Source organism: Microtus pennsylvanicus, chromosome 9, assembly GCF_037038515.1.
Source record: "Microtus pennsylvanicus isolate mMicPen1 chromosome 9, mMicPen1.hap1, whole genome shotgun sequence".
NCBI lineage: Eukaryota > Metazoa > Chordata > Mammalia > Rodentia > Cricetidae > Microtus > Microtus pennsylvanicus.
The window spans coordinates 101,015,014-101,041,878 of NC_134587.1; the positions used below are offsets into that span (position 1 = coordinate 101,015,014).

General features: G+C 37.8%; 1 protein-coding gene across 2 annotated transcripts in view; it reads right to left on the reverse strand.

The window, feature by feature from the left end:
- The window catches only part of Tll1 (tolloid like 1), a 178,627-nt gene that overhangs the window by 123,802 nt on the left and 27,960 nt on the right, over nt 1-26,865 (reverse strand). Inside the window, exon 2 of one of the 2 annotated variants that reach the window (XM_075986872.1) lies at nt 24,587-24,692. The exons of the other annotated variant lie outside the window; for it this stretch is intronic. Within the exon in view, the coding sequence (XP_075842987.1) occupies nt 24,587-24,608 (22 nt within the window). The 5' untranslated portion in view covers nt 24,609-24,692. The remainder of the gene's footprint in view (nt 1-24,586; nt 24,693-26,865) is intronic. 2 annotated transcript variants of the gene reach the window in all.

Here is a 26,865-nt window from a genome sequence, read left to right on the forward strand (position 1 = left end):
CTGTGTTTGGACTTTCTGATGGTTGTAAGTCACTCTATGAATTCTGGGACTTGAACCTGGTTCTCAGAAAGATCAGAAATCAAGGAGTTTTATGTCAACTTGACACAAGCTATAGTCATCTAAGAGAAAGGAGTCTCAACTGAGAAAATGACGCCATTAGATTGTGCTGTAAGCAAACACTTAGAGCATCCTTAATTAGAAGTTGATGTGTGAAGACCTAGTCCTTTGTGGGTAGCACCTCCCTGGGTGGTTCTGGGTTCTATAAGAAACAAACTGAGCCAGCCAAGGGGAGCGAGCCAGCAAGCAGCAGTCCTTCATGACCTCTGCATCAGCTTGTGCTTCTAAGTTACCACTCAAATTGAGACAATATACTGTGTGATCCCGGACATGTTAGCCCCCTTTCCTCCCCAGGTTGCTATTTTTAGATCAACAACATTGCTACACAAAGAAAGAAAAGAGATGAGCAGAAATCAGTTTTCGTGATGGAATGGATCAATATTTACAATAGAGTTCAAACTTTGGCTTCCAGGTAGACGCTTGTAATGGTCACCAGTGTTGTACATAAATCTGAATATGGCGTCCCATGTGTATAAGTGTGACTCAGAATGATAAGAATCTTTGCCTACTCACTCCCAGTTCCTAAAGTCAAGTACGATTTAGTCAAGTCTCTCCCAAACTTGATGTTTCAACAAAGTGAGTCATCCAGCAGTCTTTTTTTTTAATCCTCTAGAGACGAAGCTTTCTTTTAAAATAGCCATTAGAAATATAAACTGGTATTAACTATACATGAGACAATCGAAAACAACACAGACCTTGGTCTGGGTTATGTTTCATTCCTGCCCACACTCTGGGATTCCTCTTATGACATATCATTTAGACATTATCATCTACTAATAATGTCTCATTCCCGAGTCCTGGTTTTCCATGATTTTGCTATTTCAGTCTTTCCATAATTCCCGCCCTCTCACACTTTTCTTCCGTGAAAGGTTTTTAACCGGCAACTTTATTTTGTTAATGAATGCAGACTATTTGGATTATTATTTCATCTTGAATGAATTTATATAATTTGGGGCTTTTAAGGACTTGGTCCATTTATCAAAGCTTTCATTTTTACATGTAGGGAACTCTTGTAGATTTCCATTTAGATATTCTGAGATCAGTAATTACATCCCCAATTTTCATTCCTGGTGTTCATATTTTGTGTGTACTTTCTTTTTCCCTTAGCCTCTCTGTCTAGAATTTTATTGATTTTCCCCCAATGAGCCAGCTTTTAGTTCCATTGATTTTTCTGTTTGCTTCCTTTAAATTGAAATGACTTCTGTACTGATCTTTATGATTTTCTTCCTTTTGGTTACTTTAGATTTTCTCTTTTTATAGATCTGAAGGTAAAAGCTAAAATTATTAACCTCAGAACTTTTTCAATAGACTCATTGGTTATGAATTATCTCTGAAGCTACTTAACAACATTGTTAAAATTTTGGTATGCAGAATATTTTTGTTCAGTTTAAAATATTGTCTAATACTCTCTGACATTTCTTTCATGACTGGTGTATTACGTATTGGTCAGTTATTTACAACATTTAGTCTTTCCAAATATTTATTGTTTTTTTAATTATAAGCTGATTGGCCCATTAGCTCTAGCCTCTCACTGGCTAACTCTCACATCTTGACTAACCCATTTTTTCTGATCTGTTTTAGCCACATGGCTTAGTACCTTTTTACAGTGGGGCAGATCACATCCTGTGGTCTGGGCAGGAGTGTGAGGAATCAGCTTCCTCCTTCCCAGAATTCTCGTGTTCTTATTACATCATTTCTACCTCCTTTCTGGTTTTCCTGCCTATATTTCCTGCCTGGCCAATCAGCGTTTATTTATAACATGACTGACAGAATACAGACAATTCTCCCACACCACTTCCCCCTCTTTAAAAAAAAAAGGAAAATATCCATAATCCATTTTTTGGGAATGTGGGCGTAGTATTTCAGGCTACTACCAGCTGGTTGGAGGTGCTGATAATCTTATACTTTCTTTAGGTCCCCAAATATTTATGATTTTTACATTACCCTTCTTCTATTAATTACTACTTTATTGTTATGTAGTTAAAGAATATACTTCAAATTTTTACTTTAATAAAATTGTGACTCCCAATATGATTTTTTGGAAAGCATCCACATTCTGTGCACATACTTAAAAGGAGTTTCCTCTATGCATTGCTAGGGAAATTTTCTAAACTGTGTGCTACATGGAGTTAATTGATCACACACACACACACACACACATACACACACACACACACAAGTATAACAACACACACTAAAAAAAACTGTACAAACTTTTGTATTTTATAATGAGTTGACATTTTTATCATAATATTACCCTCTTAGTTACTGGTAATCTCCTATAGTCTAAAGTGTAATTTATTGAATATTGTTATGATTACTTTAGCTTTCAACCTAATTTGAGCTTAGATTTTCAGTTCTAAATATCAAACCAGGACCTAGTGTATTCCAAGCAGGTATTGTCCCACTGATCTCTAACACTTAGACCATGATCTCTTTAGTTTTAGTAAACAAATGTGATTGTTTCAAGTATTTTATAGTAGGTATCGTGCAGTTTGGCATTTCATATGAAACTTGAAACTCTTTGTTTCAGTAGTATAGTTAGCACATTTATATTTATTACAGTTACTGATATGTTTGGACTTAGCATGTTGTTTCCATTCTACTTGGTATCCACTCACATGTTTATTTCCCATCATTGCTGCAGAAATTAGAAGAGAGAGCTGGAAAGCTGAGATAGAGACAGCTTTAAAACCTAGGTCCACTACAATCTGCCCACTTGTTTGTATTTGCTTCCCAAATGCAGGATGCATTCCCACTCTTACCGGTGTTCCCAGGAACGTATGTCCATTACAGCATCAACGCAGACTAAGAATTTCTATCTGTTCAAAGGTCCAGAATCAGTTCCAATAGTGGATCTCAACCTCCCTTGAGGTGCCACTCCCTTGGTAGTTGAATATCAGATACTTACATTACAAGTCTTAACAGTAGCAAAGCTACCATCATGAAGTGATAGTGAAATCGTTTTATGTTTGCAGGTCACCAGAACCTGAAGAGAATCACTTCAGTCAGGAAGAGTAAATGAACAAGAAAACAAAGTCATGGGTCCAAAGCCATTGCAATACTGAAATGGGCAAAAAGTATTAGCTCAAGACCCCGTATAAGCTAGATCCTTCTTATGGGCTCTAAAGCGCTCGTTGCATCATCCTTCCTCTTTTAAGAAAGTCATCACCTGTTTGTGTCTGAGTATTTTAGTATAATTTTTTAGCTATTAGGGGAATTCTAGATATCAAAACCCTTCACTGCTTTGCATGCTTCCCCCATTTCTGTCCAGCTGATAGTTTTCACTGGGATGCAGTTCTTGCAGCATGTGTGGCGTTTACAGTAAGGCCACAGGTTTGCACTGGACTTGGCAGGATGCTTCTCTATTGAGTCTTCCTTGGTAATCTTTTCTCCGTATTTGGTTTCAGTTACACTGAGTGAGACCATCCATTTGATACCACTCCCTTTTCTAGAATTACCATGTATTCGATGTCAGGATCTGTGAGTCATATCCCTGATCTTTCAAAGAGTGTTCCATGTGCTTGATCTGTTGATGCTTCTGAGGTTTCTGGGAAGAGTTACACATAAAGCATCTTTTTCAAAGCATTCTTTACTGATAGTGAATCTTTAGTCTTATAGTCTCCTACCCTTTGGGTAGGCTGCAAACTTCTGAAATCACGAGTCCCTCTTTGTTTTTTTTAACATTTCCACCTATAACTTTTTTATATCTCTCATGTTTTACCATAAGCAGTAAAAGAAGCAAAATATTATGGATTCAATATCTACACTTGTTTCTCCATCAGAAAATACCATATGTTAATATTCTAAGCCCCAGTGTGACTGTATTAAGGTATAATTGCGTGGTAAGAATGGAATCAGATCTGATAGGATTTGTAACCCCAAAAGAAGAAAGGTTAAGTAAAACAACAGATTAAAAACTATGTTGGAAGAAGTGGTTAGTTATAGTTTGGGAATAAAGGGAACAGAAACAGTTTACCACCCTATCAGCTATTTCTTCAATCCTGTAATAATTTGATTAACACCGGAACAAACCTCCCTGTCACCGGACCAAAAAACTTTACCATTAGACTTAACGTGCTACTCCAATTGCAAACAAAGCAGCAGCTGCAACCACCACACTGACATTTTAGTGCAGGCAAACAAGGCTAAAAGGATCTTTACCCATGCCCATTCCTCTTAATGTTATAGCTCCAAAATCCCAGAGGCTGGCCTGGTGTACAGTATCTGGGTCCATATCTTTGTCCCCCACTTGTTATTCTACCATTAACAAAACGTCCCACATGTCCATCCTAATTTCTCCTTTGCCTCCATTTTATAGCACTCCTACCTCTGTTCCTCCCTTCTCCTTCTCATCCAATACTGCTTATTGCTAAGCTCACTAAAATTGTTTACCTCTTTTCTCTCCTTCCCTTTTCTTTTCTACATATATTAGCACATTATACACTGTACTCTTGGTATTCCATTACTCCTTTATCTACTCACTACAGTCTGTGACAAGCAACCAATTGTAGATGCCTGCTACTCTTTATCACAGATAGTCACTGTTGCTACAGGCAGCACTTAGTCTACAGGGTGGGGTGGATATATACCCTCAGTCCTGGAACACCAGTCTCATGTATGAAAACAGCACCAAAGTGTACTACAGACTGAACTCTCGTGAGCATTGCAAATATAACCAGTGAACGAATAAAGGTAACCTGGATTAAGAAGGAAAGAAAGAAAGAAGAAAGAAAGAAAGGAAGGAAGGAAGAAAGAACAAAACAAAGCTTAACCAACAGCCTAAGTCTAGATAGAACTCAGAACAAAAACACAAGCAGCATTAAAAAAAATAAAAGGCAACTTGCCTTCTCCTACAATGACCAGACCCATACCAATCAACCCTCATGAATATCACTTAGAACAAATTCTATATACAGAACTCAAAAAAGTAATTATAAACATTAAAAAAAAACAGCTCAAAAAGAGAGTTCTAATGTTTTTCCAAGAGAACACAGACAGCTAAAGGAAAAATAAAGAGGTCATTCTATGGCATGAAAGTACAATTTAATGAAGGAATAGCAGTAATGAGGAAAACTCAAACCAAAAATTATGATATAAATTTATGAAATAAAAAACACAATAGGACAAATAAAGAGTTCATTGGGAAGTCTCCCAGTGTAATAGATCATGTTGAAGACAAGACGATCAGTTTTTTAACACAAAATAGAGAAATTACCTAATTCACTCAAACACATTGATAATTTTTAATGTATGAACCAAACGTAAAAACTCAGACTTCATGAAAATAAAAGTCTACATATAATAAAGTGTACAGTGAGAAAAATTTTTGCAAGAGGCATAGAAAATATTTTAATAACATCAAAAAATGTTTCAAATTCTAAGCAAAAGGGCACCAATATAAGAGGCACATAAGACACTAAAAGTAAGGACCAGGAATGAAACTCCTGGTGCCATATGATAGTTAAATTACTAAATGTACAAAACAAAAAATGTCAACAGTCTTTCCCAGTTATAAATCCTATAAATTACAAAAGTGGCCAAATGTTCTCATGGATGAAATAGTGGCATGAATGTTATACAGCTAGATGGCTAGCTGCTTTCTGATTGGATTTAAGGCCTGACCTATAGGAAGATGCATATGTCTGTTCCTGAAAATTTCTGGTGCAGGAGAATTGTCTGTATTCTGTCAATCATGTTTTAAATAAATGCTGATTGGCCAGGCAGGAAGTATAGGCGGGAAAACCAGAAAGAAAGTAGAGGTGATGCAATGAAAAAAGGAGAATTCTGGGACGGAGGAAGCTGATTGCTCCCAGTCCAGCCCAGACCACCTAGAAAGAAGGATTTCTTAGCACTGACAGCTAAAAAAAGGTACCAAGCCATATGGCAAGCATAGATCAGAATAATGGGTTAATATAAGTCATAAGAGCTAATAAGAAGCCTGAGCTAATGGGCCAATCAGTTTTATAATCTAATGGAGTCCTCTGTGTGATTTTTTTGGGGGCTTGCAGGCTGTGGGGTACCGGGTGGAACAGAAACCCCAACAAGCAGGCCCCATTTGTGTTACAATCTCATCAAGAACTTACAGTTTGAGAGCTCACAGACACAAAAGTGAACCTAATATTACTATTTTATTAAATTGGCACAATACTAAACTGTGTATCTCTAGTACAGCTCTCCAACTTCATCAGATGAATGTCTTTGAAATGAAGATATTGGTTAGCACAGAAAATTATAACCAGTCAAACTGCAGAGAAAAGTGTTAGTGGGATGCTCAGTTACAAATGCTGCATCTATACCACTCCCTTCCCAAGACACAGAGACCATACCGGTGAAGGAGAAAGAAATACTGTAAAAGCCAGAAGTTGGGAAGGAATGGAGCCAATGGTGGATATGAATGATCTACTATACCCAGGAACTTACAATAGCTGTGGATACTTACATAAAACCTGCACAAGATGAATTCAGGCAACATTCTTATATGGAAGAAGAAGAGAATCACTAAACTCCATCCCTCACTAATGAGCTATTGACACCTGATGGCTTTAAATAAAAGACAGTTTTCTTTATGAGTGTGGCCCCTATTCGGTCCATTATATTCCAGTGGATGACTCTGCACTCATGAGTATATGGGCAGCACAAATTAGTTTCAATGGGTTATTAAAATATTAAAAGAGTATACAAAGTTTAGAGGAGGTGGGAAACTGTGGGTAGATCTGGCAGAAGTTAAGATAAAGAGCAAAAGATGAATAACATCAAATTACATTATAAAAACCTCAAAGAATTAGTAAAGAAAAGCATATTATTTGAGGAAGAGAAAGGAGACTAGAAGCATTGCTGTCTCCATCATTTAACCATACATAAAAGAAGTCCTATGAGTTCATAGAGAGATGGTGGCGACTCCAATCAAAGAAGAAAAACCATAGAATGAATATTTCCTTCTCCATGATGATACTGGACTTCCTCACGTCTGGATCCATGGAAATTATATTTTATGTACAATATAATATTTTGTTATGGCACCAGAGGAGATTAGGAGGAGTATGCAATCCAAAGTTCCTTTATCATTTATCTGGGTACCTGAAATAAAAATGAATTGCACTGCAAAGATTAGCTGCATTATTCATCGAGTTGACTCAGCATATATGCAATGATTTGCTAGCCCATGCAATTGCTTAAAAATCATTACTCTTTTCTATAGCCTATTTACAAAAAGGCACAGTCATGGAGCTGCAGGGTTACTGTGCTTTACCCGCTAAATTTTAGCTTGATTTGATCCAATCGTTTCTTATTGTGCCACAATTATTAAATTTTCAAATGGGAACATTTATTCCATGTTACTTTATGTTGGAAGTATTACTGTTGGTTTCATTTTTAATTGCAGCTCACAGTAAAGAAAGGATCTTAAGTCTCATATGAAATATGTATTTGGGATTTTTAAATTTTGAAATAGTTAATGACCATAAGGACTTCTGAAGTTGGATTGTATTTTGTATTATGAAAAGAACATGAGCAGTAGAAACTTGTAATTTGAAGTGCTGTGTTTGGATGTGAAGTTGTGAAATGGTAGAATTGTGATCGTTAATCTCAATTTTCCACTTGATGACATCTAGACTATTCTGGGAGATGTCGTTTCTGTGGGGATTGTCTAGATTACATTAACTGATGTGGAAAAGCCTTTTCTATGCTAAGACTCTAGAAGAAACAAGTGAACTGAGCATGATCACTCATTTCTTCCTCCTGAATACTGATGCCCTGTTACCAGCTGCTTCAAGCTTCACCTGCCTTGACTCTTCCACCATGATGCATATATATTAAACTAAGAACCAAGTTAATCCTTCCACCCTTAAGTTGCTTTTTATCAGAGCATTTGGTCACAAGTAACTAAGATATGTGTATACACATATACATTCATATAAATGTTGTATATGTATAATCAAAGAAATGAGTAGTATCATAAAATATAATAAGGGAGGGGTTATTTAGGGTTGATGGAGAGGCTCAAAAGAATGTATCGTTTAAATTAAGACATGTGTGGTAAGAATGAGTAAACAAAGGAAATGAACCAACAGCATTCAAACAAAGAAAGATTAGAGACTTATAATATGTTCAAGAGAAGATAAGGAATAAATAAGCAGAGATTTGAAAATCAGATGAAGAACTGGGATAACTATAAGTACACTGAAAATAAAATTCTTAAGCAAGAGAGTGACAAAGCTTGATATATAAAAATAAATTTAATAAAATACACTTTAGAACTTTCCCCTTGTAATGTAGCCCAGAATCAACTGATGAGGTCACCAAAAAGAACATCTCAAAATACAAAATGAGCCTTCAAAGGAGTATGTGTATCTTTATTACATAGATATTTGTCAGAAGGCAGCTTATTCCCAGAAAGCAGGTTCTATGAAGACTGAAGACTGAAGCAAACATTTATTTGAAAATACTAAACTACGGATGAACAGGTACAAGGAGTCAACCCCCAAGAGGAAGGCAGACTAGCCAAACTTCATAATGTGATGGGCAGAAGCCAACATAGGTTGATACATTCAACAATAATAAAACATTTTTAACTGTAAATGTGCCTTTCCAAATAAAATATACTGGAATAGTCAGAGATAAAAAGTTAGTCCAATCTGTTTGTGCCTTATTTATTATATAGCATATGTGTTTTTTTCCATGGCTTTAAATGGTGAAGTGGGTAATAAATAGGTTGCTTCACTTTTTCCAAAGAATAAATGTGGCTTAGGAAGACTAGGAGAAACTTTTTCCAAGTAACCCCAGCCAGAACTTAAATCCACGATTGACTTAATACTTCTAGACAAGATTGAATTTTTAAAGCAACAAGCAGTTTCATTTTAAAGAAGTAATACAGGAATTTCATCTATTTTCTTACGGGAAGAATAAAACAATAAAACTGAGAAATGCCACCAAGAGGAAATGATTGGTAAGCTTTCAAAATTTATCCCTCCCAAATTCTATAGAAACTTCCAGGATCACAAAAAAAAAAAAAAAAAACTAATGTTATCGTACACATAACATAAACACTACTAAGTATTTTCTTTCATTCAAGGGCATAACTTCCAAGAAACTTAACAATCTTTTTTCATTATGAAAGCTTAAATTCCTTGTTTTGAGTATTAGTTCTTACAGTTGCTAAATAGATTATAGAAGAAAATAATGCTTTTTAAGCAACCGCATGAGCTAGCAAATCATGGCATATATGCTGAGTCTACTTAATGAATAATGCAGCTAATCTTTGCAGTGCAATTCATTTTTATTTCAAGTCCCCAGATAAATAATAAAGGGACCTTGGATGTCCTACTCACCCTCAGTAACTGAACTGTTATTTTTCTGTTACCTTCAATCCTTAGAGGAAACCATCTGAGAATGAAAATGTCTTCCCCCAAAGAAGTAACTGGTGTTGAGAAACATCGAGTAATGAGCTTTACATCTTGATTTCCTGATAAAATTTACAGAGCAGATGATAAATCTAAGCTACTAATGAAACCAAAACATAACTTCCATTTACTTAGTAAGCTGATGATCGTGTGAATGTGCTTGACACAAATTATCCCTTGAGGACGAAACCATACTGAGCTCATCCTAGCTTTATCACAGAAAAGGACCTAACTCATTCAAATTTCAAATTATTAATTCTGTATATACAAATATATATATATATATAATTATATATATATTATATATATACAGAATTGTGTGTGTGTGTGTGTGTGTGTGTGTGTGTGTGTGTGTGTGTGTGTGTGTGTGTGATCACTGCCCTATTTCACATGGAAAATTCCCCAGCTAGATTAGGTTCTGTGACACGAAGAGAGATAAGATGTAACTTGAGCCTCAGCAGTCATGGAGATTAACAAATTAGGCAATAACTGTCATATATATAGAGTTGATAAAATAAAATATTTCAAGAAGGACAGTTTAAGGGATGACTGTTCAAGCTTTGAACAATAAAGAGTTGGCTAGAAGAAGGAGAGAGGCTAAATGGAGGCCGTGCAAAAAAGGGTGAAATAAAAACACAGACATGGCTGGGTGGTAGTGGAGAAAAACCCAGAAGTATGACATGGTTGGATTTCTGCCACCGTTGCAAGAACCAAGATCACTGTGGTCATGAGACTTTTGGGGAGCTATGACTATTAAAAAAAAAACAGGTGTTTCTAGTAGAAAAATAGAACTTAATGGTTCTTGAGAAAGTGACCACCTGTAAAATAGATTAACAATATATACAACCTTATGAGGAATGAGTCAATTACTGAAAGTTAAAAAAAAATGATCCAGCTTAGGATATACCAAATCATGCATTATGTTCATTAATAGGAGAAAGAAAAAAAAGGGGGGGGGAAGCTAGATGTAGACCATAGAGTTGTGCTCTGGCAAGGACTTAAGCTCATACTGGAGGAAATAATTCTGAATAATCATATCATATTATCTAGAAAAATTCAAGGAAATAAATATTTAATAATGAATATATGTGGGTACTGATTTATAAAATTATTTCATATTTTAGATTATTTTAAATACATTTTAGCACATTTTAGGTTAACATTTAACTTTAAAAGTCCTAAGAATTTTTAAGGTAAAGTTAAAATGCCTTAGCAACAATGAATTATGAAAATACATCTCTTTATCCTTTCAGGAGCCTTAGACTCTATGAATTTTAAGCCTTTCTGTAGTGGTTTGTACTTTAGCTTCACAATTCATTCCTCTGTGCTTTGAAATAACATTCACACTTCACTTTAGTTCTCCTCTGTCCTAAATTCAAATTTTTCTTAATAGAACAAAACCAACTTATCCCGAAAGGCATCAAAGGTACCTTTATCAACATCAATAGACCCTGCTTCAGTGCTATCTAACAGCACAATCCCGTTGAGCAATGTCTTGCATTTAGAAGGCAGTAGAACATGGGTAATAATAATCAAACCAATTACATCTTTCAGTACCAAAAAGGCATCTATTTTCAGTTTTATACAACCTGGACATGATTATAAAGAGGTAAAGGCACAGAAAATATATCCTGAATGTGTGTCCTCTCAGATGTCAATGTTATAAAGTGAGCACAAACTCTCTCATGTAACAAACTCATGTCAAGGGCTGAGTTAACGTGTGCACAGAGTTAGTGAAACGAGCATTCCTAAGAAACAGGATTGAACAAATTTTGACATATTCAGCTGAATAGCAGGATATAGAGCACCAGGAAGATGACCCCAAAATGGTGATTGCTGATAGAGCACAGGCAAGCTTTCCCTTGCTGAATCCTGCTCTTGGTCGGGAAACTAGATAACAAAGGCTGGCCATGTGCATTTTGCTCTTTTGTGAAATAGACAGCACAGAAAACGAAAAGGTCACTTGTCCACCTTGTGTCTTTCCTAACCAAAACACAGGCAGGAACAGCATAGAAAGGAGGGGAACTCTCATGGTATTTTGCTTGGAACTATGTCTACTTTGGACATTTTTATATTAATGAATAACTTTATTTCACAGAACAAAGCAAGAAATGAACTTCTTTTTATATAGCAAACTCAACTCTTATAGAATCAGCAGTCTCTGATGAGTTTTTCTTACCTTGCATAAGCTTCCTTTTATATGCATATGCATCTTAGCTTGTCTATATGCAGAAGTTAGAATTCCTGATATCTTTTAAAAAATAGTGTAACAAATACATTGAACACATTAATAAAAATATATTTATACACATAATTTTATATTAATGGAATTTCAAATTGTTTTAGTATACAAAATTTCAACTGGATTCTTACTGAAGAAAAGAATACATTGAATGAAATCAAATCCAGTTTTGAAGAACCAAAATGGCTGGACTCATAGCAATTTAATATGTATTCTGTAGCAAATAGTAATTCTGAAAGATCTAGTTTTCACATGATAGTTATGGCATTGTGGAAATAAACAAAAGTGAAGAGAAGCTGATTTGGCAGTGATCATAGTATTGCTTTTATAATCAGTGCTACACGGATATGAAAATGACAGATAGGGGAGCGAGGCCTAGCAAGAGGATGGATGCATGAAGCTGCAGGTGGACAGAGTTGGATGTCAAAATTAATATGAACATGTTTAGAAAGGCAGCAGAGAGATACTGATAAAAACCTGAATCCTACCTGCATGTGACAGCAACATGAATAAAAATGAGGATGGTAAGTACGGGTTAAAGAGAAGAGAATTCAAGGGAGAGAGAAGAAAAGAAGAAACTCTATCAATCAGACAGCTAGCCGGGCGGTGGTGGCGAACGCCTTTAATCCCAGCACTCGGGAGGCAGAGGCAGGCGGATCTCTGTGAGTTCGAGGCCAGCCTGGTCTACAAGAGCTAGTTCCAGGACAGGAACCAAAAGCTACAGAGAAACCCTGTCTCGAAAAATCAAAAAAAAAATTCTATCAATCAGACAGCTGATGATAACAGCTAAATAATGATACTACTAAATCATATTTTATGATTGAAACAAAATTCTAACACTGTCTTTGAGGCTTAAGAATATGATATTTGGAAGTAACGGCAAACAGATGTAGGTGGAAGTTCCCATGCTTTACTCAGAGCAGTGAAACATGGTTGACTGTAACATGTCACGTATACACAGTGTAAGAGGCAGAGCAAAGGCTATGAAATCGGCACAAAGCAACACGGTCAAAATCTCTGGGAGTAAAGCAAGATGAATTGCAAATTTTTGACTGTGGATTTAAATACATAAAACATAAAATTACTCACTGCACAGTGATACTTAAAAAGACTCATTTGGGGTCAGGAGAGATGGCTCAGCAGTTAAGAGAAAGGACCAAAGTATGGTTCCTGGCAGCCACATTGGGCAGTGCACAATTGCCTGTATAAACCCAGCTCCAGGAGAGCTGAAGCCCTTTTCTCTCATTGCCCAAGCACTGAAGGCTTACAAACAAGCACGCACATAACAAAATATTTTTGAAAGTTAAAAAAGAAAAATACTAGTTTGTCACTTTTAAACAATGACAGTGAATAAAGCTGTTGCTTTTACAATTAGGTGAAATGAAATAAAATCACCCATCTTGCCTTTCCTGCATGAAATTTTCCTCTGGGGGAACAAAATAATAGAAGAGCAAAAATAACTCAGTAAAATTATTTAATATAATTAAAACCAATGATAGACTATTATTTCCCAATCATCATAGAATTAATAATTCTAAGCATTAAGTACAACTAGCTGTTAACATTTTTAAAATATTAAGACTGGACACTATTTATTTTCTGTCTAGATTGCACAACACCAACCAAGAATTACAAGAGTTTGGCTATAGGTCTCTCTCTATTCAACAGGCCACTGCAGGACATACAGAAGGCAAAGGAACCTGCCAAGTGCACCTAGCACCCAGATCAGAAAATCATGAATTATTGCTATGGGACAATGATCTTGTATCCTGTAAAGATTTGTTATTGTATTGGTTTAAAAAATGCTAATTGGCCGCTAGCCAGGCAGGAAGTATAGGCGGGGCAACAAGAATAGGAGAATTCTAAGGAGAGGCTCAGTCTGCACAGAGGATGCAAGATGAGAATACCTCAGTGATAAAAGTTACCAGGCCACGTGGCTAACACAGACAGGAATTATGAGCTAATGTAAGATGTAAGAGTTAATTAATAAGAAGCCTGAGCTAATAGGTCAACTAGTTTATAATTAATGTAGGTCTCTGTGTGTTTCTTTGGGACTGAACAGCTGCAGGACCAGGTGGGACAGAATCTTCTGTCACCAGATTATGATGAGTGTCACCCTTTAAACACAGATTATAATCTCTCCCTTGGACTGATTATAAAAAAGCAGATTGGGGATTGGCCAGGAGAAAGATGCTTTAGACTTAGATATTTTAAGACTGGATTGTTTTAAATGAGCCAAGCTAACCTGTAGTATCTAGGACAAAGAAGTTATAAAAACCGAAACAGTGGGGACATGTGGGAGGTTTGAAGAAACCATTGACCAGGACAGGGAAGCTTTTGAACCACTCTAAAAGTCCCATTTTTATTGCTGAGAATTGAACTTAGAGCCCCAGGCATTCTAGACAAGCACTCTATCGCCGAGCTATGGCTTATACTTTTGATTTGGGTGGTGATCACACAAGTATTCAGCTAACAACTCACCAAGCTCTTATTTTATTTGATGTCCTACATCTGAGCTTTATCATCTAATTCTAAGGTTTAAAAGAATAAGCATAGATCATGGACACTTAGTACCCCATTAAATTTCTATACTGCTACAGACACAGAAACTGAGAACAGACAAAAAGCATTTACTCATTTAGCACAGCTTCACCAGTGTGTTCCTAAAGCAAAGAAGCATTAAATATATTTTATTTATTGTAGGACTTCAGCACTAAGTTATTTCTAATGTGATCTATATACTGAACTTAACTTGAAGGGCGTGTGTGTTGGCCTGAGACAGGCCTAAATTCTAATCCCAATTCTACTTCTTTTAGTTTTGAAACAAACCTTTCTGATTTTCAGTTTCTATATCTTAAAAGTAGGAAACACAACTGGATAATGTTGCTTTTATAACAGGAAATATTTGACGTTAAGAGTCTGAGAGTAGGTTAGGCTTCCAAGAGCCATTACTTGCTATTTTTATTACATAAAAAGTTATAAATTTTGAGATTTACTTCATCAAAATAAAATCCCAAATACAGTTATCTCTGGGGGGGGCAATCTATATATAGCAAAGGATATATCAAGACTCTTAACATTTTCCACTTTCTGCTTTTGGTTTACACACATTCAATTTATATTCAAACCAATATAAAAATACAATCATCTTTTCAATACAGGAACCTGTTATTTTGACAAGCATGTTGAAGGGTATCAGTCTCCTGAAGGCCACTAACAGAAAATATCAAAGGGAAAAGAGACGATGGTGACCTGAAGATCCATCAAAGTGAACAAGGTGCAAAGGTAAGCACAGAGTACTGTGACATGGAGAACACTTAATTACCTCTGACACCTGCTGTCAAAGTGACCCCTCTCTATCCACTGCTCTCAGGCCACCTGGATGTCCTCCTGATGCCAGATGAATTCGTTGTGTCTGGTTTCTAAGCACCACACTCTGTTCTTTTATACGTCTTTAGAATGGCTACTTGATGTAGAACCTTCTTCCCCTACAGTCTGCTTGCCAGGATGACGTCATCGTAAGACATACATCAGGGGACAACAGAATAATTTGCAGGAGATATTGGTATATTTTTTAGGAAAATATACTGTTAGAAAGAGTACTCCTCAGAAATCTTCTGCACTTAGAAGGGGAAAATTAATCTACTATAAGAAGAAGGTATACATAACTCATAGGAATTTCCAAGAATATATAAAGAAAAAAATCAAAGATGCATACTGCAGCATGAAGGATAGATGGAGTAGCGAAACAGTCAAGTGTCCTCACTCGCATACTGTGTGTTCAACGCATCCATGATTTGGGGCACGGGAGCTGTTGAGACATACATAGCAAAGGGAAAAAGGAAGGGTAAACCAACAGGGTAAAGCATCATTCAGAACTGTGGGAGCCAAGAGCCTGTGGAGGGTTCTGCTTTATTGCTGTGTTGCTACCTCAGAACAAATAGCACCACAAATCCAGGTTAACAGAAATCCATGTTAGCACTTGCCAGCCAAGTTCTCCCTCAACTCATGAATCAGAAACGGCACTCGGTAACTTGTCTATGACCTACGCAGGAGGGTAAATATTTTTCCAGCTTTGGTATCATTTTGCCACAAAGAGTCACAAACTACGTGGAATGGTTGAGTTCAACTCTGTTTCTATAAAAAAAAAAATCCCCTAAATGGAGTCATTTATTCTTTTTCTTTTCATTTTTAAAGTAAAATATAATAGACAATAAAAAATATAAGTTTTTCTGGAGTCCATAGAGACGTATCTTTAGGAACTCGATGTTAATCTCACGTATCATGAAGAAGATGGTTTATCCATTAATCTTCATTAGTTCTCTGCTGCTGCTCCTCTTCCCAGCACAGGGGACAATGGTGGCCTTGAATGCACTTAATTAATACTCCCTTTCCTCGCGCAAAATGGAGATAAGTAGCTGAGCTCCACAGATTTCTGGGAGAATGCACCCAGGTTGTGATTTCGAACATGCACCCCCTCCCCCACCGGAGCTCAATCCAGCTTAAAATACTGCTTGCTGGCTTTGTTTCATGGCCAAATTAGTAAAGCTGCTCTGATTCAACTCTGGCCAAGCCAGCGCTGCTCTGGATACTTACTAGGCTAACCAAAGTTGTGACAAATGCACAATGAAAAGTTAATGAGGTTGGGAGAAAAATTCAGGTTGCCAAATGTCAAACCACTCAGAATTTAATCACACAAATGGAATAAACTGCCTTCCAAGGGTGAGAGAACGCCTTTCTCTACTTCCGTGGCCTTTACTTCTTACCTTCTTTGCAGACGTTACTTCATACATCCTGAGCAAAGAACAGTAGATAGTCTTGGATTTATTTCTAGAAAGAGCTCAAGAAATGGGGAGTCAGAGAATGTGGCTGTTTGGCAGAGAATAGAGGTTAGATTTCCTGAAGCTACCGTGACAGGTGTTACATAATTACTGGTTGTATCTGGAACTATTCAAATGAAACACAGGAAGAGTGGTACCACATAGACGCCCTTCTCCTGAGGACCAGCAGGAGGACCGAGGGGAAAGTCATACAAAAGTTTTCTACTCCTTCCCAGATGACGGAATATTCATTTTGCTCTAAAGAATGGTTTCCTTCTGTGGGACACACTGAGGGAAGATTCTGATTTTGTCAGCTGCAGGAAAAGTCTGAGTTTAGGGCTGACTGAGACGACATTGACCACCACACACTCTATTATTCGGGACAAAAGTTGGTTCTACTTGCTGTCACTTTATCACACAGGTCTTGGCAGCATTTCTGCCGTTAGGTTCTCTATCTTAGAAAGTATATATAGGATTTATTATTTTTGGTTCATATGAACTGTGAATTAGTCAGCAACTTTTAATGACTCAAATCCACTACTTCAAGGGGGTTATTAAAAGCCAGTAGTATTTCAAGGTACCTTGATAAGAAAAATACTGGGCATGTTTTTTTTTCTATATTAAATCTGTTATATTTGTGTATGCTACAAAGTAAGTCCCAGTATTAACAATGAAACGGCACTTTAAGCAAAGGTTTAGGAGAGGAAGTAGAAGTGAGAGAGCTGAGGGAATCTGGGATGGAAACTAAAGCTGGGGACTCCTGAGGCATGCACTTAAAGTGACTGGCAAAACTGGTGTGTCATGGCTTTAAGATTCTTGGGGAATATTTTGATATTTTAAGGAAATACAAGAAGAGAATCATTTTGAGCCAAAATCTTACATAGACCAGACTGTCCTCCAAAAAGCCGTGAAGCTAGCAGTGACTTTGAATTGCCTCTACCTCCACAGCGCTGGGTAAGCATTCCACTAACTGAACTATACCCTCAGGCTCTAAAGGAGTATTTTTATTTAGTGACTTTCATGTCTCTAACATACTAATCATATTCAACATCACTAAGTCTTGCCTGTGTTCTTCATCTGTCTATTGCTTTCTTTTCTTTCCCCCTTCAATCTGAAAAGCCTGCTCTGCCTTTTGTCTTCCAAGTCCATCCTTTCTCCAACATTTAAGACACGTGTGTGTTCTTCCAGAGTACCCAGAACAAGTTAAGATGACAAGCTGACCTCTCTGTGTAACAGAAAACTGCAGTCATGTTTTTACAGAACACACATCAGGGTACAAGGTCTCTTCTAATCTGTCTCCCCTGCGACATCAGAAGCAACAAGAAACCAGAACTACAACCTTGTTATCCTTTCAGTCTGAGCCTGTGGTGTGACCCAGAAGTTACTGGTGTTAGAGAGATTCAATGGTATTGCAATTGCGTGGACTAAAAGAAACCTTAGATCTTTTCTAACTCTGTTCATAAGTGGATGAAAGACAGAACGACATGACCATGGAAGGCCACACAAGTGCAACAAAAACCTCACCTCTGTGTTTACTGCATGCCACACCACACCTGAAAACTCACCCTGAACATAGCACATTAAGCACAAAAATTCCACTTGCTCATTTCCAAACCAAGATCACAAACTATTTAAGGAAGATTGAACAATAAAAGGAAGGGAAGGAAGGTTGAAATCAAACAATAAAATCTTCTAGATTAAGGTCTCTCAACTCTGAAACAACAGACACTTCAGGTGAGATAATTGTTTGTCGGGGAGCATTTTCCAGAGGATGGTGAAATGACTGCATCTTTACCTTCTGCTCCCGAAATCTAGTAGCAAGTGACCTTCAGTCACTGCAATTAAAAATTTCTTCAAACATTGACCTGTGTTCCCCGAGTGCAAAATTGTTTCTAAGAACTACAGCCGCTGTTGAACCACCACAAGCAAGGCAATCTTCTGCATTACTTCAAACAACCCATCAGTCAATTAGCATGTATAGCACACTGGCTCCCAACCAATATTCTTTTATTAAATATAGAAGCCAAAGCCTGAAAGACTTAATCCTCTTACATTTTTATTAATCCTTTTAATTAAAAGCAATGATGTTGTCACTTTGCCTATGGCTATGAAAGCAACAGTCAGAGGAGAAAAAAAAACACCTAAATGTAAATCTTCCAGTTTTAGAGAAATAAGCATACTTCACATGTTTTAGACGTGAGGTTAATACTTTCTACTTAGCTTGACTTTGGACTTGATTAAAGCTCCTTTATAAATATCAAACATAGGAATCATAAATTCAAAGTGAGATTGAGTCTAAGAATTGTAAAAATTAATGAAAGTACCAACAAATATCTTTCCTTGACTTTGTCATATAAATTATAAAGCCTGAAAAGAGGCGTTTGTTTGTTTCTTTGTTTCAAAGAGAAATTTTTACTCATCTCTTTGCTTTGGACTTTGTGACTGTCCTCCATCTTTCTCAATCCTGATTTATATATTTTTTTTTATTTTTCAAGACAGGGTTTCTCTATGTAGCTTTGGAACATGTCCTAGAATTAGCTCTTACAGATCAGCCTGGCCTTGATCTCACAGAGATCCATTTGCTTCTGCCTCCCAAGTGCTGGGATTAAAGGTGTGTGCCACCACGACCCAGCTCTGATATCTGATATTTCAATCCCTTGTTGTAGGTTTTGCTTTCATTTTTTTTATTTTTTAGTTCTGGTATTCACTTCCACTATAATTCATTTTACAAAGCATGAATATTCAAAAACTAACACTACTACTTCCAATTTTTGATACATAAATTAAAATTGATAAAATATTTTTGATTGTGAGCCTAGCCTTAGCTCTCTAGCCCAAAAACTGATAAAATATAAAGTAGCAAAATCTTAGTACATGTCATCATTTAGTACAATAAGACTTTATTATGACATAGTAGGTGGAACTCAAAGCTGCTGAAACCATGAGCAGTTAATGAGAAGATAAGGCAGCACAGTAAAATTAGCGAGCTAGGTGTTCTTAGATTCTGGCTTCCAGTTTCTAGCTCTTCTGTGATACCCCTGGGGAGCAGGTGCCCATGGTTAGTTAAGAACTAATGAAAAGATAAATACTTCTCTACTCCCATATCCACCTTTCTTTTATCCCAACCATCCCATTCCCCCAAGCTCTCCCCATCCTCTTCTTCTCACTTTTCTCTCCCCATCTCCCCTTTCCCTCATCCCACCCCAACCCCAGTTCCCAAATTTTGCCCAGCAATCTGTCTACTTCCAATATCCAGGAAGATAACTATATATTTTTCTTTGGGTTCACCTTCTTATTTAGTTTCTCTAGGATCACGAATTATAGGCTCAATATACTTTATTTATGGGTAGAAACCAACTATGAGTGAGTACATCCCTCTCATGTTCATCTTTTTGGTTCTGGGTTACCTTCCCACAGGGCAGGGAACCCTGACTGCTCTTCGGGCTGGAGAGGGAGGGGGAGGGGAGAGAAGGGTGGGGAGGGCAGGGGGAGGAAAAAGGGAGGCGGGGAGGAGGCAGAAATTTTTAATAAAAAAAATATATATACCGTGTATGTTCCAAAGCTCAAAAACAAAAAAAAAAAAGAACTAATGGGGAAATTACAATTAATTGTGCCATCTCTGGGGTTCCAGCAAACGAAGGCACCTGTGAATCTTAGGTGATACCATTGTGCTGGCTGTTTTTCTTTCAACTTAAGATATACTACCGTTATTTAAAGGGACGGAACCTCAATTGAGAAATGCCTCCATGAAAGAAGGCTGAGCAAGCCACAAAGAACCATTCAGTAAGCAGCACTTGCCATGGCCTGCGTCACCTTCTGCCTCCCAGTTCCTGCCCTGCTTGAAGTCCTGTCCTGACTTTCTTCAATGACAGACTACAGTGTGTAAGCCAAACAAGCCCGTTCCTCCCCAGTTTGCTTCTAGTCGGGGTGTTTTGTCACAGCAATGGAAACCCCAACAAGGTGGTAAAAACAAAACCCAAAAGCAACAACAACAAAAAAATCAGCTTCCTGAAAGAATAGCTTCCGGTATCCCTACGCAATCACCTTTCTAGTAAGTTACAACGTGAGTATAAATAAGTACAAATCATATCACATCCACATGCAAGGCTTCGTGGTCACCAGAAGATAGCTGTCTCTTTAAATTCATGTTAGAGGAACATTATATGTTCGAGTATGACGGTTTGACCAGCAATTTTTCCCACACTGAAAGTACAGTCTTAACCTTGAATTCGTGTGTGAAAAATGAAAAAAAGACAAAGGGAGAGAGGTAGGTACATGGGTACATGTTTTTGGTATCTTCCATTTCAAAAGTTCAAGATTTGTCTGAGAATCTGAGGTTAAGAAGTAACAGGCCAGGCAAATCACATCAAAGTAGCCAACTAACTCACTGATCCATGACACAGCACATGAGTTTAAATTTGTATTTGAGTTACATTGTTTAATACCCCCAAACCTCTTTAAATATCATTTAAATAACCCTTAAATTTATGGTTCATATTTCTGATAATTAATATTGTATGAGTAAATATTCATTTTATCTGAAATGCTGAAACTTCACAGACAAAAGAACCTGATAATATTAATTCCAAATATCATCAAACCGTATTGCCAAAGACTGTAAAAGTATTGCTACTGCATCTCAGAAATCTGCTATTTTATAAATAATAACCATGTGGAGGGAATATTCCCATTTTATAGAGCTACCACGTGTGATTCTACTAGCTGTGCATGTGCAGAGCTCTAGGTAGCAGAGGAGGTGCCTACTCCAAGGGCAACTTCAAAGCCAAGACAAACATGGAAGGGAAAGTGCCTCATTGTAGTCTTTCAGCTCATGGGCGATACTTCATTGATAATTTATCCAAAGACAAATGCAAGTTCTTGTAAACAGGTAGCCTCTGTGTGAAGATACACAGAGCCTTTCCAACAGCATTTGAAGGTAGAAGAAGCAGAGGAAGAGCAAAGATCAGCACATCAGATGCTGTCTTGGCAACCTGATCCTAAACAAAATACTGAGAAAAAAAAAGCAGTTGCTTACCACACACTATCCTATGTTACCAAAGTTTCAGTGTCCGCATACATAAAAGACCTACAATCCAGCTGTGCATGTTGGCACAGTGGTAGAGCATTTACCTAGTGAATACAGCAACCAGCACTTCTAAATAGACAGTAACTTCTCAAATTGTGGGATAATAGCCACAAATAACTCTCAACTTAACGACCATTCCTCTTCTGAATAGATATACAAATGTGTCAGTATCAGTCCTTTTGCAGTGACGGAAACTCGGAAGTTCGGCGTGGCTCATGAACATCCTCCTGACTCAGAGTGCGGTGTGATCTGCTCTTTTGAGGGGAACTGTTTCTGAGATACCACATGGCCATGTGAGGACTTCTAAGTCTCAGTAAATCATGGTGATAATGGAAAGAAAAAGAGAAGATAATAAAGAAAAGAAAAAGTCCATATGGGAGCAAAAACCATGATAAATATTTTCTTAAATAGTAAAGGAGAATTCAAGAGAAAAAAAAATCCCAGATTTTTAGCTTTTGGGGAATTAGAGAATACTGAACAATGTTCACACAAACACCAAACTTTCTACACCTCTCTTTGCACTGTCGTTTTCCAGAAGAGTCAGCCAATTAGAAAAAATGCTGGCAAGTGTGATGATTTAGAAATCATTTTAAATTATATATTCCTCTTGAATTTATGATATTTAAACTGTTAACAGCAAGATAAACATGCTCTTTGCCTCCTGTTACATATTCCCTTTTATCTTTTCCCCAGCCCAGTGTTCTCGGCATGGTTCTATTGGAGTACACTCTTTCCTGGGGACCAGAGTGCCACTCAGCCTTTTCTAAATCAGCCCCGACAAACCGCAGCAGAAATGAAGGGGTTTCTTTGTCTTTCTCGTGCAACATCCTTTTGCACCTAAAAAGGACCCTCTGTTGGTGTTTTCTTTTTCAATTTAGATCTCTGTGTATCTTTTTCTCTCGAGCTGTTTGGTTTCCTTCCCTACATTACTTTCTATGCTTCTGTTCTTCTACGAGTCACACCATGTGAAACATGGTACTGTGGCTTTAAAAAGTTCATTGGAAGTATGGCAAACTCAGCCAAAGATTTCAACCATAGAGCCGCCTCAGCTGAAGTGTGACCGTACACACCTGTCAGCACTACCTGAGGTTTCATTGCTCACTGGGGATCAATGACAGCTCTCCTTTTTCTGGTCCAGCAGCTCAGAACTTCACCTTGTCTCACTATGTACTACCAAGGGAAAGATGTCAAATGTTTTGCAAGCAGGCCTGCCAGAAGGAAATATAAGTAACATGATGCTAATAAAGAAAAACTCGCAGGGTCAAAACTTGAGATCCAGAAAAAATGTGGGAAATTCTCCCAATGTGGGGAAAGAGTAAAACGTCGAAGGAAGAGAGGAGACAAAGGGAAGGAAGAGGAAGTTAGAGAAGAAACTAGAAGGCGCTTGATTTTAGAATATGCCATAGTAACTAAAGTCGCTTTGCATTCTGAGACATGCCATCATAACTAAAGTTGCTTTGCATACAAATCTGATGGCACTCCATGCTTTCTGTATAGTCCACTCACTCTATTTGAGTTACCTTTTCTGTCTCAATGAGCTTTTAAATAAAATCATGTAAAGAGAATAGCTATGTCTCTAAAATTATTGAATAAAACACACAGATAATTTTATCTTTTTTTTATAAGTGCTACATCCAAAGATTAGCAACAACACCAAAAGTCATCAGGTTTTCGAGTTAACAAAAGTTCCTCTACAGATGTGCTCTCATTGGCTCCCACAACAATCCAGCATGATTCACAAGGGAGCATCTTCAAGATAATGCCTAAGAGGTGTAGAGACGGGAACCTGGGGTATACCTGGGCATGTTAGTTTAAGCAGCCTATGATGCCTTTTACTATAATGGATTACGGGGCAGTTTCATTAATAAAAGCAGACAGGACTAATGTACATTTCTTTCACACTAGTATCTCAAATCTCTTTAAAAGTCAGATCCAAGTAACTAGGAGAGATGAAGCCAATGTGCAGAATTCTGTTTTCTCTTCACGCAGTTAACATGTCTGGTATTATACACAACAATTCTGGAGTCGAACTGCATGAGAGAACACGTAACCAAATAGCTTACGAAGAGTTACAGGATTATTTGCAAAGAGATTGAAGTCTTGGAACTTGATGAAAATACAGCTCGATGGTATTCTAATCCTTCCTCTCCTCGCTCTGCTTTTGATGAAAACTATAATTGAATGTAAACATCACAGCTTAATTGGTTTTTCTAAAGGAAACATCTTAATTCTGGTCCCATGTAATTAATCGCAAGCAAATATCATTTCCACTCAACTATTCTTTATTTATTTTGACAGTACTAGCGGCTGAATCCAGGGTCTGTACACATGTCAGTCAAATGCTCTACCACAAAGGGACATTCCCAGCCCTGTTTCCACTTAGAAGTGCAGTCTCACCAAGTAGTCCTGGGTGCCATGAACTCATTCTGCAGCCCAAGCAGAGCTTAAAGCTGTAATCCTTCTAACTCCTTCTCTGAACAGTTGGGCTCACCGACCTGAACCATCAGGCTAGACTGCTTTAACTCTGGGAAGTCCTTTCATGGTTTGGACTACTTTGGCTAACATTATTGGAGACACATAAAGCCACATTGAACGGTGCTTGGCAACAGTATTTTCAGCTGCTGTGAAATTGAAAGTAATCTAAAAGATAAAAATTTCCCTCTTTTGTCTTTGCAGACCTCAGAAAAGTGAAAACATTCAGAGAAACACATAGGAAACAAAGACAAAGGTGCTGTGCCTTTGAACTCTGCTTGTCAGCAAAGAGACAGCAGAGAGATACATCCAAAACTCAGGCCAATGCTTACACTTCCAGGAACGATGACGACATGAAACATACAGGGAATGGCTACCTCTATGGCTAGCGTCATACAAACCTCAATCACTGAAGGGATTTAGCCCCCCAAATTAGGAAGTCACTTACATTGCCTCTGACCTCCCATCATGAGAAGTGCAGGTGTTCCTTCTTGAGCTTCAAGGGCTCGGGCGGCCCAGGCATTGCCCCAACACTGCTTAGAGCAGTGGTCGGCCTGGAAGTAAACAAGCAGAGGAGTATCCCAGAGTGAGTGTGTTAAACAAGGCCTTCCGGAGGCACTAACTCTGTATCCATGTTTGGCCACATGCCATCTGAGACCATACCATCATCCCACCATAGCCAGAGAGGTTAAGGGTGCCTAGAATAAACCACAGTGTTCCAAAGGATGAGTCGTAACTGGGTTATAAACCCATTCTTCATGCTGACATCCAATTAGTTCACCCTATGGCCATGTTATATATCTCTGCATTAAACATGCTACTGGATTCTATAATAAGTCAGTAGTCGTTTATGCACCACAGCCTATAAATAACATTGAAATTAAAATCGCATCATGATGTAGGTATTTTAAAAGCTTCCAATTAGAATATATTGGTTTTTGTTTATTCTATTGTGTCTTCAAAAATATAATATATGCTGAGAGCTAAACCAGTATAATGGAAATATGGGGTTCTATTATGAAGCAGAATAGAATAGAATTAATACATACTGCTTACAGCTCAGAGAAACCAATTAGAAGTACAGGTGTGCTTCTCCTCAGCTCTAACTATGACTATCTGAATCGTTTAGTTCTAGGATGCTAGAGATACACACATTTAATACTTATTCATCAGTGGTCCAGGAAATGTGAATTCTTACTCATTCTCAGTCAGTCTTAGACTAGTGTGTGTATGTGTGTGTATGTGTGTGTGTGTGCTTTGCCTGTGTGCCATGTGTATGACGGGTGCCCAAGGAGGCCAAAATAGAGCATTGGATCCCCAAAACCTAGAGGTATATCTGGTTACTGGTTATGAGCCACCATGTGGATCCTGGGAACTGAACTGGTGTCCTCTTCAGGAGCAACAAGTACTCCGAACCTCTGAGCCTCCTCTCCAGCCCCAGGGAATGGAAAGCCTTGATACCTCTGAGGCTTATCCAGAAAAACAAGGTTTGATTCCACATTATAAGCTAACCCCAGTAATTTGGGGAAGCCGTACATACTCAAAACACAAACTGGAGAAAACAAAGCAAAACCAAGACTCTAAGTTTAGAGGTTTAACCCTATGACTTCACAAAAGTCTACGATGATGCTGTTTCCTCCTTAAATTGCTTCACCGGGTATGTGGTTCTTGAACATGCTGGACTCATCCACTGTTCAGGGCTTAATTTCCTCCAACAATTTTGTTCAGCAAGAATTAAATTCTACCTGCTTGAAAAGCCATAACAAACTAGGACTCAAAAAGACTACCTTTCCCATTATTCTAGCCAAAGCCGCATCCCATTCATCTGAAACTTCACTCCAACTTCAGCCATGCAGCTGCTTAAATGTCGCTGCTGGAACTTCCTACCTTCCAGGACCCTCACCTAAAAGGCACCATCATTGGTCTCTTCTCCATCCCCCTCTTTTAGAAGGGAGATGCTTTGGAGATGCTTCAATGCCCTATTGATTTTCTATAAAACCTAAATAAAATTGTCCTTGAGCAGCAAAGTACATTAGTAAAGGAGAAATCATTTTAGGCAGTCCTCTGCCAAGCCATGCTAATCAGACCTCAAAACAACCACTGGTTAATCTCTCTCTCCTTGCAAAAAGCACAGTGTAAGAGTTTGGACTATGATCTTGGATCTTTTTTAGAGGCATTTTCTGCATTTCTCTACTATGAAATCAACAGATTAACAGAGACAAGCCAATGCATTTATGTATGCGCAAATAGAAAACAAGGAGAAGTCACCCTTTAAATTCCACAGTGTGTCTGAAATCACAATAGGTTCTAGTGCACTGAAATTTAGGAAGGAAACACACAACAAAACAAACAAACAAATTCAAAAAAAGTTTTAATGTTACCAGAGGGAAAAGTAAGCAAAAAAAAAAAAGTGATGGAAATATCCTCACGAAAAGAGAAGTGCCAATAATCATGTGGCCTTCTGTTTTTCTCATTTTTTGTTTTGACACTAGGTCTACTATTTAGCCTTTTCTGGCCTGGCACTTGCTGTATAGACAAGGCTGGCCTTGAGCTTATCAAAACCTGCCTGCTTCAGTCCCAAAGGGGCTGGAATTAAAGGCTCGTGCCACCATGTGCAGTCTAGCCTCAGATGCTTTGACATCTGTGTGATGACAGCTTGGACGAAGGCTCAGATATTAATGTGACTGCAAGCAGCAGAACTATCGATTTTGAAGCTAAAATGTGGGT